Source organism: Pituophis catenifer, unplaced genomic scaffold, assembly GCF_029215685.1.
Source record: "Pituophis catenifer annectens isolate HBS135680 unplaced genomic scaffold, rPitCat1.0.hap2 SCAF_3, whole genome shotgun sequence".
NCBI classification, from domain to species: domain Eukaryota; kingdom Metazoa; phylum Chordata; class Lepidosauria; order Squamata; family Colubridae; genus Pituophis; species Pituophis catenifer.
In genome coordinates, this window is record NW_027256883.1 from 106,997,997 (window position 1) to 107,014,079 (window position 16,083).

Genomic DNA, 16,083 nt, shown 5'->3' on the forward strand with positions numbered 1-16,083 from the left:
TTTGAACATTCCTGAAATTTGCCATTGAGAATTCCAAAATCCAAGTAATAAATTTTTTAAAAGTTTATTTCCTTTGCTTCTGAGTACACTCATTCAATATTATATTGGTAAAAAATCCACTGTCCAAATTTGGACCTCATGAAAATTGTTTCCAAAGGTTGATAGGTTTAGGTTTGAAGATTATTTTCCAGAATTTTACAACTGCAATAAAAAAAAAATAATAATTTGATTTATATGCCGCCCTTCTCCAGAGACTCAGGGCGGCTTACAATGCGTTAAGCAATAGCCTTCATACTTTTGTATATTTATACAAAGTCATCTTATTGCCCCCATAATCTGGGTCCTCATTTTACCTACCTTAGAAAGGATGGAAGGCTGAGTCAACCTTGAGCCTGGTGAGATTTGAACTTGCAGTAATTGCAGGCAGCTGGTGCTACTTAACAGCACTTTAGTCTGCTGCGCCACCAGAGCTCCTTGGTATATACATGAATAATGACAATTATAAATGAATTTACCTAGGGAATGAGCATGTTACAATACAAGAGATAAAACCTGTTATTCGGAGAAAAAATAAAAATTCTGTAAGAGAATTTTCAACTCCCCCATTGGTTTACAACCCCACAATTCATTGGTGCTGAAATATAACAGTTGAATTAATAAATAATAGCAAACTAATAGAACTCAACAACTAGTATAGGTTGAGGGCAGAAATGCAATCTCAGATATTGATAATATCAACAAGAAGCCCAAATTGCATGTGAGGATGGTGAAATGACAACAGAACAATGAATCATGCATAAGATCTGATTTACTGCACTTTGACCATAGATGCTTAACTAATGTATTACTTTAATTCCATGCCTTTCTTCTCACATTTTAGAGGTGAGGGCCGGTGGAATTTTTCTTTCAAGTAGATAAAATGTCAACTAATAAAAGCTCAAAACTCTTATTCATTTGTGTCAAAGTCTAGAATAGCAGCTGTGCCATTGTTTACTAACAAAATGCCACTAAATGGTGAGAATCTATATGGAATAAAGATCTATATGAAATGATGCATTATTTCCTTTTTATGCAGTTTATTTATTTTATTTGTATGACTACCCATCTCAGCAGCTGAGGAGGATGTCAGAATCAATGGTTGTAAGCACAACCATAAAACAGGACACTTCACAAATTAGGGGCCCCAAGTACATTAATTATAATTATATAAAGGTAAAGGTTTCCCTTGCTAATTGTGTCTGACTCTAGGGAAAGTGCCATCTTAATTTCTTAACCAAAGGAGCCAGCATTGTCCAAAGACATTTCCGTGATGATGTGACCAACACAACTATACTCTGAAGTGCACGGAATGCTGTTACCTTCCCACCGAAGTGTTACCTATTTATCTACTCACCTTTCCATGCTTTTGAACTGCTAGGTGGGCAGGAGCTGACAGTTATAACAATAAATCAGTGGAACAGCTTGCCTTCAGTTGTGAGTACTCCAACACTGGAGATTTTTAAGAAGAGAATAGCCCTTTGTCCGGAATGGTATAGGGTCTCCTGCTTGAGCAGGGGGTTGGACTAGAAGACCTCCAAGGTGGCCTTCCAATTTGGTTATTCTATATTCTATACATTATTTACATTAATATTGGTCTTTATGTTTTTAATTCTGTTAGTAGAGTACTGAAGTTTTTAACTATTCCATTAGTGGCCTTAGAGAGAGGGAAACAGCATTGTTACTATTATAACTGGAGGAGGATCCATTGCCTTCTCCTATTTTCTCTTAGCATCATAGTGGCAAAACATTTCATGTGAAGAAGTCCATCAAATTCACAAAGTATGGAAAATTAGTCTATAAAATGATGTGATCCCTAATTAACTGTCACTTTTTCTGGAACATTTATGTGCGCACAAAGTGCTTTGCACTTCTGCTCCATTACTTTGATATGTGTGTGTGCTCCATTACTCTGTCCCAGCAGCCTTTTTTGACCTCTGTTCACTTCTTCTGGTCTGTCTTGGGACAGGTGGACATTATCTCCTGCTAGCTCATTCTCCTGGCTTAAAATGCAGTGCTAAGAGCCAGCTGGCAGGCAGAATGCTAATGCATTTAGCTCCATCCATTCTGGAGACTTGCCCATGACTTCCTATCAGGGATTCTAGTTCATTGGGTCAGGACTGAATTTTCTCCTGAATATGTCAGCAAGTAGAAATTCATCTAGTTTCTTTGCCTGGAATTTCACCCTTCATAATTGACTTCTGTAATGATCTTGCAAGATTTAACATTCAATATTGATAATAAAAAATGGATCTTTGAATAGATGGGTTATGATACCAACTAATTAGTAGATTTTCATAGCATTAAGAAGTTCCAGCTAGCTTTTGGGGGGGGGGGGGGGTTTAGAGGAGGAAAGAATGGAACTGCAAAACAAAAAAGGCTTATAATGAATATAAAACATAGAAAGCTTTTACTGATAGTAACCATTTCCATTAGCAGATGGAATCCCATGAATTGGTATCGGTTCAGAATTCTGAGGTTTTAGATGCCAGTTTTAAATAAAAGACCACCTCAACTGCATTGGAAAATTGACCATTTCCAAATCTGGAAAAAAAATATTATTTTCTTGCCGTAGTATTGACTTGTCCTAGCAATGTAATGAGGTCTGCAACAATATCTAAATTCTTCCACAGCAGTAGTGCAGAAATCAAATATAAATAGTAATAGCAATAGCACTTAGACTTATATACCGCTTCATAGTGCTTTTACAGCCCTCTCTAAGCGGTTTTACAGAGTCAGCAAATTGCCCCAAACAATCTGGGTCCTCATTTTATCCACCTCAGAATGATGGAAGGCTGAGTCAACCTTTTTGGTAAGGTAAGAAATTTCCCTCTGTTCCTTCTGTCATTGTCACAAGAACCATAGGAAACTGAAGTAGAGCAGGAGGAGAAAAGGAATTGAATTATAGTGAAATTTTGATTTAACAGACTCTTTGGAGGAAAAGATGTTGGTTAATTCCAAATGTCTGTTAAATCCAAATTTACATAATTGATGTCATTTGCATAATCACTTAATTGACATTTCAATGTAACTTGCATCCCTTTATGTTATTTGTAAAAATGTCAATTATGTAACTATGCAAATGAGGCAAATTGTCCTAAGTGTTATAAATTATGTGAGTTATCTGGACAGACTTTGGAAATAATATAGTTGTCTGCCTCCTGAAGGATGAAGCCCAAAAGCAACTTCGATCCACTGCCTCTGAAGTCCATGAAATATGAGTCTATGAAATCATCATCATAAAAATTGCATCATATTAAGACAAAAACAGTGAGTCCATCATCATTCTTATTTCCAAGCCAGAAAATAACCATGTTCTTGAAATCAGTAGCTTGCAGCACGATACATGAAGGAATTTGGATTTATGCATACTGTACTTCCCAGTACATATTCAACATCTGCATGATTATGTTTATTGAATGTTGCACCGTCATCCATTCATATGCATATCATATATATTGTTTTTAAAATATGGTTTAGTAGGATCCTTGAAATAGGTTATCAAAGAATATCTGGGATAACTAGATCTAGGTTGCAAAAGCTTAGATGACCACTCAGCTAGATTTTTGCTGATCATATCTGCTAGCCCTATATAACTCTTGATAATCAGTTTCAGAATCTCTGTTCTCCTATACCCAGTTCTTTATATGTAATTCAAATGTAGCTATACCCTACAAATTGAAAAATGGCCTCTGTAAATGAGCTTTCAGGAAATGATTCCATGTGATAGTTCCTAGTTAATGGTCAGACTGAGTCAACCAATTTGGACCTGGTTCATACTCCTCAAGGAAACCTGCCTCTTTTTGTGACTTATAGTATCTCAGAAGAGGAGAGATACCTGTTTTGTAAATGAGAACAAGGTGTGTCCTTTTTTCTGTTTAGTTTTCTCAAACTATTATTACAATTATTTGTTCTTTGATGGGTGCCACTCCTTTGTGAAGAAAGAGTACCCTCTAGTGGATATTTAAATGGCTAACATATTTTAGAACAGGAAATTTAAAAACTTTCTTATTTTTTAATTTGTATGCCTTCCTGCCTTTCCCCTAATGTACTTCCAAAATATTGGCTAATGAATTGAGGTTGGTATGTGCATGTGTTTGTACAGTTGAAACTAAAGGAGAGTAAAATGTTTTAAGCAGTATTGCTGGTAATATGAAAATGAATAAAAAGATGCAATTGCTTTAAATCTCTATTTATTGTGACCTGCCAGACTGATTCTTGATGATACCATATACATGTTGACAATATGGGGGCAGAGATGGAAGTAGCTACAAGTGTTTGGATAGAAGAAAACAGCTACTCAACTAGGAATCTCACTGTCACAAATCATTGCCTTGAGCCTATCTCAGATAGTAGTTGACAAAAATAAATCCCATGTGGCTTGGCATTCTGGAAGATGGCCATCACAACACATCCGGAGAACCCAGTTTAGGATAGACTGCTATAAACCACTGTACTTTGGGCATTGGGGGATGGGGGATGGGCAGATGGAATGTTAGCCTTTTCAGGCTAGGGTGCCAAGTTCTTTGTGAAAAGAATGACCTCATCTTGGCACACCTGCTTTTTGTAATGTCTCATACTAACTTAATCCCTGGCATTTTTTTTAGATTGAACTAGGATAGTATAGGTGGAATTTTCAGAAAGAGAATCAATACTCCCCATGCATTCTCACTGTAAGAAACAGACGTGATCAAGTGCATTGCCAAACTTTTTAAAACCAATCTGTCATATTGTCCTTGGAGTCAATCTGGACATTCATCAGATGCAATCAGGGCCTCTGGTCTCAGAGTTGAAGGCTTCTTTGAGCAGAATTTACTTATCTTCACTTTTAAATGCAGTGACACAAGATATAATTTACTTGTGCATTTATAGTATTTTCTTCTGAATGCTTAATGCCTTTAAATAAAAAGTAGGTAATAAAAACCAATGGAAAAGGAATCATGTTTTTACATTTCTTATATTTGATTAAGAAGTTATTACTGTACATACATTCTGATCATTAAGAAGAATCAGTTGAAGTGCAGTGAGTTAAAAATATACTTTTAATAGGATCATGCTATTTTTCTAAATGAACTCTGTGTACTAGTTGCAAATCCAGCTATTGCAACTGAAACATTCTCCAAATTATTAGTTCAGCAATTCTGAGCTTTGCTAAATTGCCTCTTGTTTCTATAAAATGTGTGCTATATGTATGAAAATATATATTAACACAAACTAGATTATCATAATACTGTTCCATCTGAATGCATACCTAATAACATGACATAATAGCATTTTCTCTGTGCAAAAGTAGGAAGATTCCAGCTCTTGTCTCCACTGTCATTCCCAGTGCAATATGCCCTGTCTTCCCCAAATCTCCCAGGTTGGCATTCTGTATCTGGAGAGGCTGTCTGTGATGCAGGCTTGGGATCATGGATCAGGCTGATTTTAGAATGAGAGACAGAGAGAGGAGGAGAAGAGATGGAGAAAATTGTTAAACTAACAATTGTGTCAGACGTAGATTTTCAGACTAACCAACTTGTTTTCTCTGTTCTTGGGGAGGAATTCTCTTTGAATGATTCCGTTTAAGTCATTACTCAGTGAATGCAACAACAATACATCAATAACATGCTATTTAAATATGTTTATGAAAAACAAAAATAAAAAACTTTTTTAAAAAAGAGTGGGGAAGGGGAGAGGAAATAGAAAAAGGAAGGAAAGGAGGAATGAGGAAAGTGGAAAGAGATAGAAGAAGGAAGAGAAGGGAAGAGGAAGAGGAAAGGTTGTGGAAAAATAAAGGAGAGGAAATGGTAAAAGAGCAGTCCCGAACAATTAACAAATGAAAGTAAAAGGATAAGATTAATGATTAATGATGGATAAGAGACTGTACATTTGAATATGTTTATGAAAAACAAAAATAAAAACCTTTTTTTTAAAAAAATAACATGCTAAATTCACCTATTAGTCTTTCGTTAATTAATCTTGGTTTTCTGTTTTCTCATCCCTTTTTTCCAAAGGCTTCTAATGGCAATGATTGTGTCTCTCCCTTTATGGCTGGGGAAAGGATTATATATAATTATAGTAGATATCTATCTTTAACAATGTAAAATAGCATTTTGGATTTAAATAAAAAAACTCAATTTTTCTAAAGAGTTCATAAAAATAACTCAGTGTTTTAGCTAGCTTGTAAAGCGATTGTATTTTAAATTACTATTCTTAGTTCAGGTTTGCCAAGAATCTGTTAAAGTGAAAGTAAATTTCTGGTTTATACCTTCTCTGATCCCCCATTAGCGTAAGAGAAGAGAGTAATGAACACTCACAATGCAAGGATCTCCTGATTCACTAGTGTAATCATAATGTTGTGAACTAGCTTAGTAACATTTCAGCTCCATGGGTAAAAAGATTGAAACAGCTCCTGGGCTACCTTCCTGTTTTTCTTTTTCGGGAATGGATCCAGATTAGAAAATAAAAGAGGAAATAGTTGTTAAATGGAAATGCAAAATGTATTTTATGTTATTTGGCTTTAGTTATGATGGCAATGGGATAAAAAAGGAGGCTTGTGTAGCAGAGATGATTTGACAAGAAGGGCATCCTATTTACTTAATTACAGGGATTGCTTTTCTAGAATTAAAATTGGAATACAACTTGATTTTCCAATTTTATTTTTAAGAAAGAAATAAGAATTGAAGGATTGGTTTTAGGACACCTTATAAAAAGGGCATGTTGAATGCTGTTTCTATAACTTATTTTCAGACTCACTTCAACTTTAAAAGCAGCTTGCTATTCAAAATGAGGACATGTGACATATTGCTTAAGCAAAGCGAATCTAAAGCCTCCTTGGTACATAGAATTTGTTTCATAGTTCTTGGATTCCTGGCTGCTGTGATCTCATTAAAAACCATCTTTCTGTATTTGACCATCGTGTTTCTATTTAATTTCTGCATCTTCCATCATACATTTTGTTTTCTTTGCTGCTGAGTTCTAATATACTTCTTGTTTTGTAAATCATGATACACACAGTGGCTTACATTAAGATTATAGTGAATCTGGCGTAAAGAATCGAAATAGGATATGAGCAGGACTCTAGATTTCAGCAGCTATGTTTAGTACTATGTTTAACTTTGCCAATATCTAGTTAACTGGACCAATATGTATTATGTTAATCATACGGCCGCAATGTGGTCACTCTTGCAACTTTGTAATTACTATTATTCCTATTATGTCAATTTTTTGCATCTTGTGTCAGAGTTTTGGCTTTTTATGAGGGATTTTTAAGTGCAACTGAGGAAAAAAACCTGAAGTGCTACAAAAATTTGCAGCTTGTTTATATTCATTTTGGGGTAATTGGAAGTATGTAAGTGATTCATTCCAAATAACTCTCTTCTATGTTTACTATCAAAAGTAGCTGATCTGTTTAAAGGACTAGGGAATTCAGTTCTTTGAAGTGAACTTACAATTGTAAAAATGTTACATTAGAATATCTGAACTGTTGGTATCAACAGCATCCACAGCAAACAGCAGTACTTATGAAATAACAGCTTGTGGGGACATCATCAAACAAGTGGCAAACTTACATAATGGTGTCTCAATGTCTGATACAAGTATGTCAGTTGTCACAAATGTTTCATCACTTGGCTACACACACACATACACACACACGTTCTCCTGATGGATGCCCATGGTTGGCACGAGAACTGTTGAATCTTCAATCTGACTCTGACTCAGAACATTTGTACTAAGATTGTATTACCTGGCCAGTTGGCTTAGTCTTTGACTCTTTCTCTCTTGTATGCAAGGTATTAGTCTTTGGGCAATCCTGCTTACAATTTTGTTTTGTTTTTACACACTAGCATATTATGTTAAATCATGGTTTCTTTTAACTGTAGTTTGTTGAACAAGCCATAGTAACTGGCTCATACCAGGGGTGAAATCCAGCCGGTTCTATCCAGCTCGAGTGAACCGGTAGCGGCAGCTGCGGGAGGCTCCGCCCACCAATGCGGATGTCATGATGTCGCTTTTTGTGACATTTTAAGCCTCTGCGCATGCGCAGAATGCTTTGCGTATGCACAGGTGACAGCGTAGTCACATTGGTGAACCGGTAGGGAAGGTAAGTAGATTTCACCCCTGGCTCATACTTTATTATAAACTATACACTGTTGGTTAGAAGCTACGACACTTGGATTCACTAAACATGGTGAGCTAAAAACAAACAAAATAAATGTCTGGTTGCTATAATAATAACTCCAGTCTTGTTTGCTTTTTGCTCTGTCTCCTTGTTCAGATCTTAAGGCTTTCTCATTCCTTGCTCCCAACAACCCTTCAATTTTAGATGAACTATTGACTTCACCGTGGCCTTGACCTGCTTGTTATTTGCTCCTGATGGACCATAGCATAGCAGGACCACAGTTATTTTAAGGAGGCTTTGCTCAGAAGACAGTGTTGGCTCTTGAATTGATTTTTGCTTATGTAAATCACTTCTATGAGAAAAACAAACCAACAGGCAGGTCAGAGACCCTTTTTGATCTAAGGATATGTTCATAGGATAAGCTTCGTACTTGCTTGCTCCATGCTTAATTGTTCTTGTCTTTTTTTCCCACCAGCTTCTAGCTTGTCTTCATTTCTCTGAATAGGGAAAACCAGAATGTTAATAGTTCTGCACAAAAAGATATCTCTAGAGGGAGAAGTGTATCACAGTTCTGCAGTAATATGTTTGCTAGTCCTGCCCTCATTCCAACCACTCCCTTTCAAGCCATCCTTTTACATCCTTGTAATTGCAAAGTGAACCTCTGGTTTTTATTGCATACTAATGTGCAGCTATCCCCAGTTAAAATAATAATAATAACGAACTACTGGAAAGAGCATCCTGGAATGCAACACATGAGATAAGTTTCAAACTTTGCTTTTGAGTCAGGTTTAATTTCTTTTAACATGGAAAAAGAATCTGACCAGTAGAAATCACATCAGAAGTGGTTAGGTTCTGTTGACTAAGAAAAGTACACTATTAATACTTTGGTACTGTGCCAGTCTTGACTTCACATACTTATCATAAAGTCACAAATTGATTTTTCAGAATAAGTTTTATTTTGTTAATCTTTCTTACAAGCACAATTTTCCATCTGTCCATTCTACAACCTTAGCATGGTCAGATGACACTAAGAAAACATACTTTTCTCATTATGGAGAATGCATTATTTAAATCCATATAAAGCTGTGAGCCATTCGGAATTGGGCTGCAGAAGTGGTGGGCGAGTGCGCACGCCCACTTGTGCAAGCAGCAGGAGAGTACATGCGCACACGCTTCATTTGTGTGAGAAGTGGGAACACATGCCTGCCATGCATGGAAATGGAGCTGCGCGCATGTGTGCACGCTTATCAGCCACTTGCACAGAACCATCCTTTCTGCCCCCTACTGGTCTGCAAAGCCAGAAAGGTTGGGAAACTCTGATATAAAGGAAAGAATTCAAAATTAATTTCAAGTTATCTATTTTGTAATAAAGCACATGAATAGAAAGGCATTTAGACTATATTTTTTTATTTTTCTATAAAAAATGTTGAGCAAGATTTCATGTAGATAGATGCTTCTGGTCAAGTACTATACCTAATGTTGGTATGATTTTTATGTATCAAATACTGTAAATAATCTACAGGTTATTTCCCAAAGAGAAACAAAAAGATAACTATAAGGTTAATCTATCCTATCTTCCCTTCTAGAAGTGTCCTTCTAATTGCTTCAGTTTATTGCAAAATAAAGGAATAGTTTTCTACAAATACTTGCAAGGGTGATTGATATAGAGAGTTTACATAGAAATTAAAATATTGCTGTAACATTATCCAAGAACATCCTCACCTGTGGGAAGTTGATGATTATGATAATAATAATTAATTAAATTTGCATGTTGCCCAAGTCTGTGACAATGAAATGACAATAAAATCAATAAAAAATAAAGGTAAGAGATGGCAAGTGAAGAAGAGTCTTATTTTGTTCATCCCTGAAGGCCTGGGTGAAAAGCCAAGTGTTCATGGGTATTCTAACAGCACGGTGGGGGCCAACCTCGTTCCAGAGGACAGATGCTACTACAGAGAAGGTACGCTTCCAGGGTCTCCATAGATGGCAATATTTAATCGAAGGAATCTTCAATTATCTTCGAACCCTGCAAGATCAAATCAGTCAGGCAGATGTTATGGGAGACAGAAAGTCTCTCAAGTAACTTAGCCCTGTACTATGGGCTTTCTGTAATGTCCACCTTTTTAATGTCTGTATTCCAGTCACCAATTTTCTAATATTAACTCTCCTCTTTTAATTTCTATTCCATTTCATTGCTCCCAGTTGGTATTGTGAATCTATGCCCTTGTATATTTCAACAGAGAGGGGAATGCTTTAATTATTTATTTACTCCCATTAATGTTTTCTTTTTTAAAAAAACCCTAGTGATACTTTACAATACATTTTTTTTAAATGGAAAAATGAGAGAGGATTAGTTATTAAAGCCCCACCTTTTACTTGTTCTTGTGGGAAAAGAAACTGACAGGTTGATTTAGAAAGGCTATTCATCTGTAATCAAATGGAAGTAATGAAACAGACTGAATTTTCAAAGAGAAAGTAAAGGTACAAATTGAATACAGCATAAGAACACTGAAATCACACTTTCACCTGTCAATATTGTGCTGTTTATCCCAAACTTGCAATTGCTATTTATCAAAGAATATCTTCACAGAACAAGAAAATATTACATAGAAAACATTGGAATGCAATGGACTAACAATGAACAGAATAACAGAGTTGAAAGGTACCTTGGAGGTTTTCTAGTACAACCCGCTGCTCATGCAGGAGACCTCTACCATTTCAGACAAATGGTTGTCCAGTCTCTTCTTAAAAATCTCCAGTGATGGAGGACCCATAACTTCTAGAGGCAAGCCGTTCCACTGATTGATTGTTCTGATTCTCAGGAAATTTCTCCTTAGTTATAGGTTGGTTCTCTCCTTGATTAGTTTCCATCCATTGCTTCTTGTCCTGCCTTCAGATGCTTTGGAGAATAGGTCCACCCTGTCTTCTTTATGGCAGCCCCTCAAAAATTGGAAGACTGTTATCATGTCACCCCTGTTTTTTGCATTAGACTAGACATATATAATTGCTGCAACTGTTCTTCATATGTTTTCACCTCCAGTCCCCAAATCATCTTTGTTGCTTTTCTCTGCATTCTTTCTAGAGTGAGTCTTAACATCTTTTTAATATTGTGGCAATCAAACCAGGATGCAATATTCCAAGTGTGGTCTTACCAAGGCATTATAAAGCAGTACCAACACTTCACATGATCTTGATTCTATTCCTCTGTTAATGCAGCTTAGGAGTGCATTGACTTTTTTGGTGGCTGCAACACACTGTTGACTCATATTTAAGTGTTTGACCACTAGCACTCCTAGATCCCTCTTGCAGTTACCACTATCAAGCCAGGTATTACCTATTCCAGTGATGGCTAACCTTTTTGCCATCGTGTGCCAGGAGCAGGTGGGGGGTTTGTGCGTCCACACCCACACCCATAATTCTATGCGCCGCTGGGAAGCTGGGAAGGTTGCAAATGGAATCACGAGATCTCAGAATGCTAAAACCATCCTCATCCAGTTGCGCCCATTCCTGGATCATGACGCCCTGCTCATCATCAATGCCCTTGTAACCTCTCACTTAGATTACTGTAACACACTCTACATAGGGCTGCCCTTGAAAAATATTTTGAAACTTCAACTGGTGCAAAATGTGGTTACACAAGTAATAAATGATGCTGTCTACACAGCACATGTAACACCACTGCTCCATGAGCTGCACTGGTTGCCAGTATGTTTCTGGGTGCAATTCAAGGTTCTCATTGTCACCTTTAAAGCCCTACGTGGCTTGGGTTAGGATTAGCTAAGGAACTGTCTATTCCCAAGAGTTTCTATCCATCCAACTCAGTCCAGTAGATTGGACATGCTGCAGGTCCTATCAGCCAGAGTGTCAACTGGCGGGAACTAGAAGAAGCTGTAGCTCGTGCCTTATGGAATATTCTCCCCTTGGAGATTAAAATGACCCAGGTACTCAGAATTTGTTAAGGATCCCATTACTTGGCTTTACTATTAATTGATCATCACAGCTCAGTGGTGAAATCTAAAAATTTTCACCACCAGTTCTGTGGGCGTGGCTTGGTGGGTGTGGCTTGGAAGTCATGTGACTGGGTGGGCATGGCCAACATTATGTCACTCACGTCACTCTTTCTTTCTCTCTCTCTCTCTCTCCCTCTTTCTTTCTCTTTCTTTCTTTCTCTTTCTTTCTTTCTTTCTTTCTTTCTTTCTTTCTTTCTTTCTTTCTTTCTTTCTTTCTTTCTCTTTCTTCCCTCACACACACACACTCTCTCACACACACACACATACCTGGTCTGAGCAGCAGCCGCTGCAGGAGAAGGAAGAAAGTGCTCCGGGAGGGAGGGCAGCCTGGCCAGGAAGCTGCGCATCCCCCTTCATGGGCTGGATGCAGGCAGCGGGACCTGAGGTGGAGGGGAAGGCAAGCGGGCAGCAGTAACCCAAAGGCCCCGCGGAAGCTGAGTGTGCCAGGCCCAAAAGGCGAGGGAGCAAGCCTCGCCATGTTCCCCCGAGGTAGCTCTTTGGCTGAGCACACCGGGTCTCCCTTCCCCACCACCAGCATCGGCCTTACATCTGCCCACCCTCCCAGGGCTGCCCATGCACACCCTGGCAGCAGCAGTCTCAGCAGCAGCAGCAGGAGAAGGAAAAAAGCAAACGGCCCCTCTCAGGGCTGATGGCACTGCCCCTCTCAGCCCCAGCCCAACAGTTGCATCTCTCCCAAGGACTGCTGGGCCAGCGGGAAGCAACTTTCTGCCACGCAAAGGCTGGATTACCACCGTGAGCGACAAGAAAATCTAATCGGTCCTCGGGTGGGATAGGGAGGGTTTCTCTTCCTTCCCCATGAATTAAAAACCCACGTTAGAGCTGCGGAGGAGGAGGAGGAAGATGGGGCTTGCTGCACAAAAGCCCCAAAGGCCATCAATGTTGCAAACCTTGGGCGAGCTTGCAAAACAAACTCAATGAACCCTGCAAGGAGGAGGAAGAGAAAGTCATGGTCGCCTTGCCTTCCCTCTTGCCGCTCCGAGCCCTGTCCAGCCTTGAACCTGGTGGAGGAGAAGAGGAGGAGGAGGAGGAGGAGGGCTGCTTGGTGTGATGCCTGCATTCTCCCCCCCACCCTTGCATGGGCAGCATCTCAGCCTTGCAGCCGCCATGGGCATTGCATCAGGGCACTGGAGGTGAGCGGAGCCGCAGAGCAGTTTTGCAAAGGAGGTAGAATAGCATGGTGGCGGCTGTCCATGCCCTATTTCTTGCCAGCCAGACAGGAGAAAGGGGGGAGGAGAGAAGGAGGGGGCAGCTGGGTCTTCCTGGCCTTTTCTGTGTGCTCTCCCCCGCTCCCCCCAATCACTTCCGAAAGATGCAAGAGGCATTTCGGGCAAAGGTAGCATCTGCTGCATCTCCCCCAAGGGCGTGGGGGTTAGGGTTAGCTGGACACCGACCTCAGAAGGCAAGTGGGCATGGGGGACCACCAGGAAAGCAGTGTGGAAGGCAGGCAAGCTGGCAGGGCTGCAGGGAAGGGAGTAGGCTGCTAGTTCCCTTCCCCGCAGCCCTGCCATGTTTGCCTGCCTTCCATATGGCCTTCCGCTTGCCTGCCTTCGCAAACTGGCCACAGGGATGCCGAGAAAGCCACGTGGAAGGCAGGGAAAAATGGCAGGACTGCGGGCCATGGGCCAGTTCGGGGGAGTGGCCAGCCAGCCGTTGCTACCGGTTCGGCGAACCATCCCCAATCTCCAGTAGCAGTTCGCCCGAACCAGTCCCAACCGGTAGCATTTCACACGTCACAGCTGCCATTTATACTTATTTTGTTGATTTGTTTTTTAATGTTTTAATTAATTTATAATTTTAGAATCGTAAGCCTCCCAAGAATCACTTAAGTAAGTGTGAGGCCTGGTTAGGCCACTTTTTTCAGCACTGTTGTAACTTTGAATGGTCACTAAATGAATGGTTTTAAGTTGAGGAGCACCTATATACAAGTATCTTGCTTTATTTGTAAAACACTCCAGAAAAGACAGTTTGTCTGCAAACACAGAGCCTGAGGTGAGACCTAGGAAAGCATTGCCATTGCTCTGTGACTTAATCAGTGCCTTTTTCTTCACAGTGTTGAGCATTCGAGGAGCTCAGGAGGAGGAACCCACAGACCCACAGCTAATGCGGCTGGACAACATGCTCTTAGCAGAGGGAGTAGCTGGCCCTGAGAAAGGAGGGGGCTCAGCAGCAGCAGCAGCAGCAGCAGCAGCCTCAGGAGGTGCTGGCTCAGACAATTCCGTAGAACATTCTGACTACAGAGCAAAACTCTCACAGATTCGGCAGATCTACCACACAGAGCTGGAGAAGTATGAACAGGTACCAGTGACATTTCTTCCTCTGTTACACAGGCCAAGCAATAGTGTTAGTTTGGCCTTATCTATAGCACAATCCTCTATTCTCTCTTGGATCAGGGATGGAAGGTGCATTTTTTGACCAAAGGACTCGGCAAGTGTTTTCATTGCTTCTGGTGCTTCAGCTGAAGAGTGAATACATGAAATGGCCATATACTGTTTTACTGCATGTAGAAAATAGCATACAAGTAAAGTAATATAGGCTGAACCCATCTGCTGAGATGCTAATTATTTAATATATAAGACATTGTGTTCATGGGAAACATTCCAATAGGCAAGCCTCTACCCCCCTCCCGCATTTCAAATGATGCAGTTCAGAAAAAGCAGTACTGTTTGGAAACTGCTAAACATTAAATTGGACATGAAGTATTTGTGGTTAAGATAATGTGCTTCAGCTGGGAAGTCAGAGTTGCTATGATCCTATCTTAGGTCAGCTGCTTCTTGAAAAGAAAAAATGGTTTAAATTTAAATAACACATTACTGTATGCTTTGAAAAATACAATGGAGAAATTATTCTTTAGGAACAAATTTTTAAAATACCTGTACTTTTTTTAAAAAAATCATTTTCAATTGAATATAAAATAATTAAGGTTTTTTTTTAAAAAAAAAAAAAAGCAATGCAGTACTGCATTTAACTAATTGTTACAGCATTTGACAAACAATCATATAAAGGTATTTTATTAAATAAACTCAAGGATCTGGGGGTTGTAACAATCCGATACTATAACTATTTTTCTATTATCCAGAATGTTGTTCTCTATTATCAGTTCTGACCTTCAGATACGAGCAAGCTTTCCCCCCACCGTTCCTTTCCCTTCTGTTCTAATAGAAATACTTTCCCCAAACAGAATCAGAACCTTTCCTTCTTATTGACAACTTCTGTAGTCAAATACATGAGAAATTTACACTCTGTTGTTGAAAGTTTGGTTTAAAGTACCAAAAGATGTTTCTCTAATAAAAAGTTTTTAAAAATATTATTGAATTCAACAATGTGGAGCCTATAAATTTTATAAATTTTCAGACATCTGAATTTTGCCCTAAATGTAGATTCTGAGTTCTTTCATGAAAGTATTTTTTTATTCTAAATTAGAATGACAATGTTGAGGCCTTATTTTATATTTTTCCATCATATATCTGGAAGAAGTGTGTGAGTGTGTGTGTGTGTGTGTGAGAGAGAGAGAGAGAGAGAGGGAAAGAGGGAGCAAGAGAGAGAGAGAATAAAATAAATTCAGATGCACATGTCCCCATCTCTTTCTTCAGTCATAAAATTCATGAGGCCTAAAGGAGGTTTCCAGGTGGTCTTTCACCTAGGCACAAACAAAGCGCAACTCTGTTTAGCTTAGGCTCCAGTCACACATCAGATAGATATGCAAAATTGATTTATATTTGTACGTCCCATATTTGAAACATTATTCAGGGCTTGGGTAAACAGAGCCTAGTCTAAATGCAGTCCCTGAGACTTTGGTATGCATCCAAAAGCTTCTCCTTATTTCCACTGAAATTTGACAGCAAAATTTTAGCAACAGATCACTTAAAAGAGCCTATGATCTAAGATGATATGCAATTTAAAACTTGTGGAAGA

At 39.0% G+C, this 16,083-nt stretch overlaps 1 protein-coding gene across 3 annotated transcripts in view; it reads left to right on the forward strand.

Moving 5' to 3' along the window:
* Positions 1-16,083, forward strand: part of PBX1 (PBX homeobox 1) — a 360,766-nt gene that overhangs the window by 300,849 nt on the left and 43,834 nt on the right. For all 3 annotated transcript variants that reach the window (XM_070940889.1, XM_070940890.1, XM_070940891.1), the window contains exon 3: positions 14,222-14,466. In XM_070940889.1, coding sequence (XP_070796990.1) covers positions 14,222-14,466 — 245 coding nt within the window. The remainder of the gene's footprint in view (positions 1-14,221; positions 14,467-16,083) is intronic.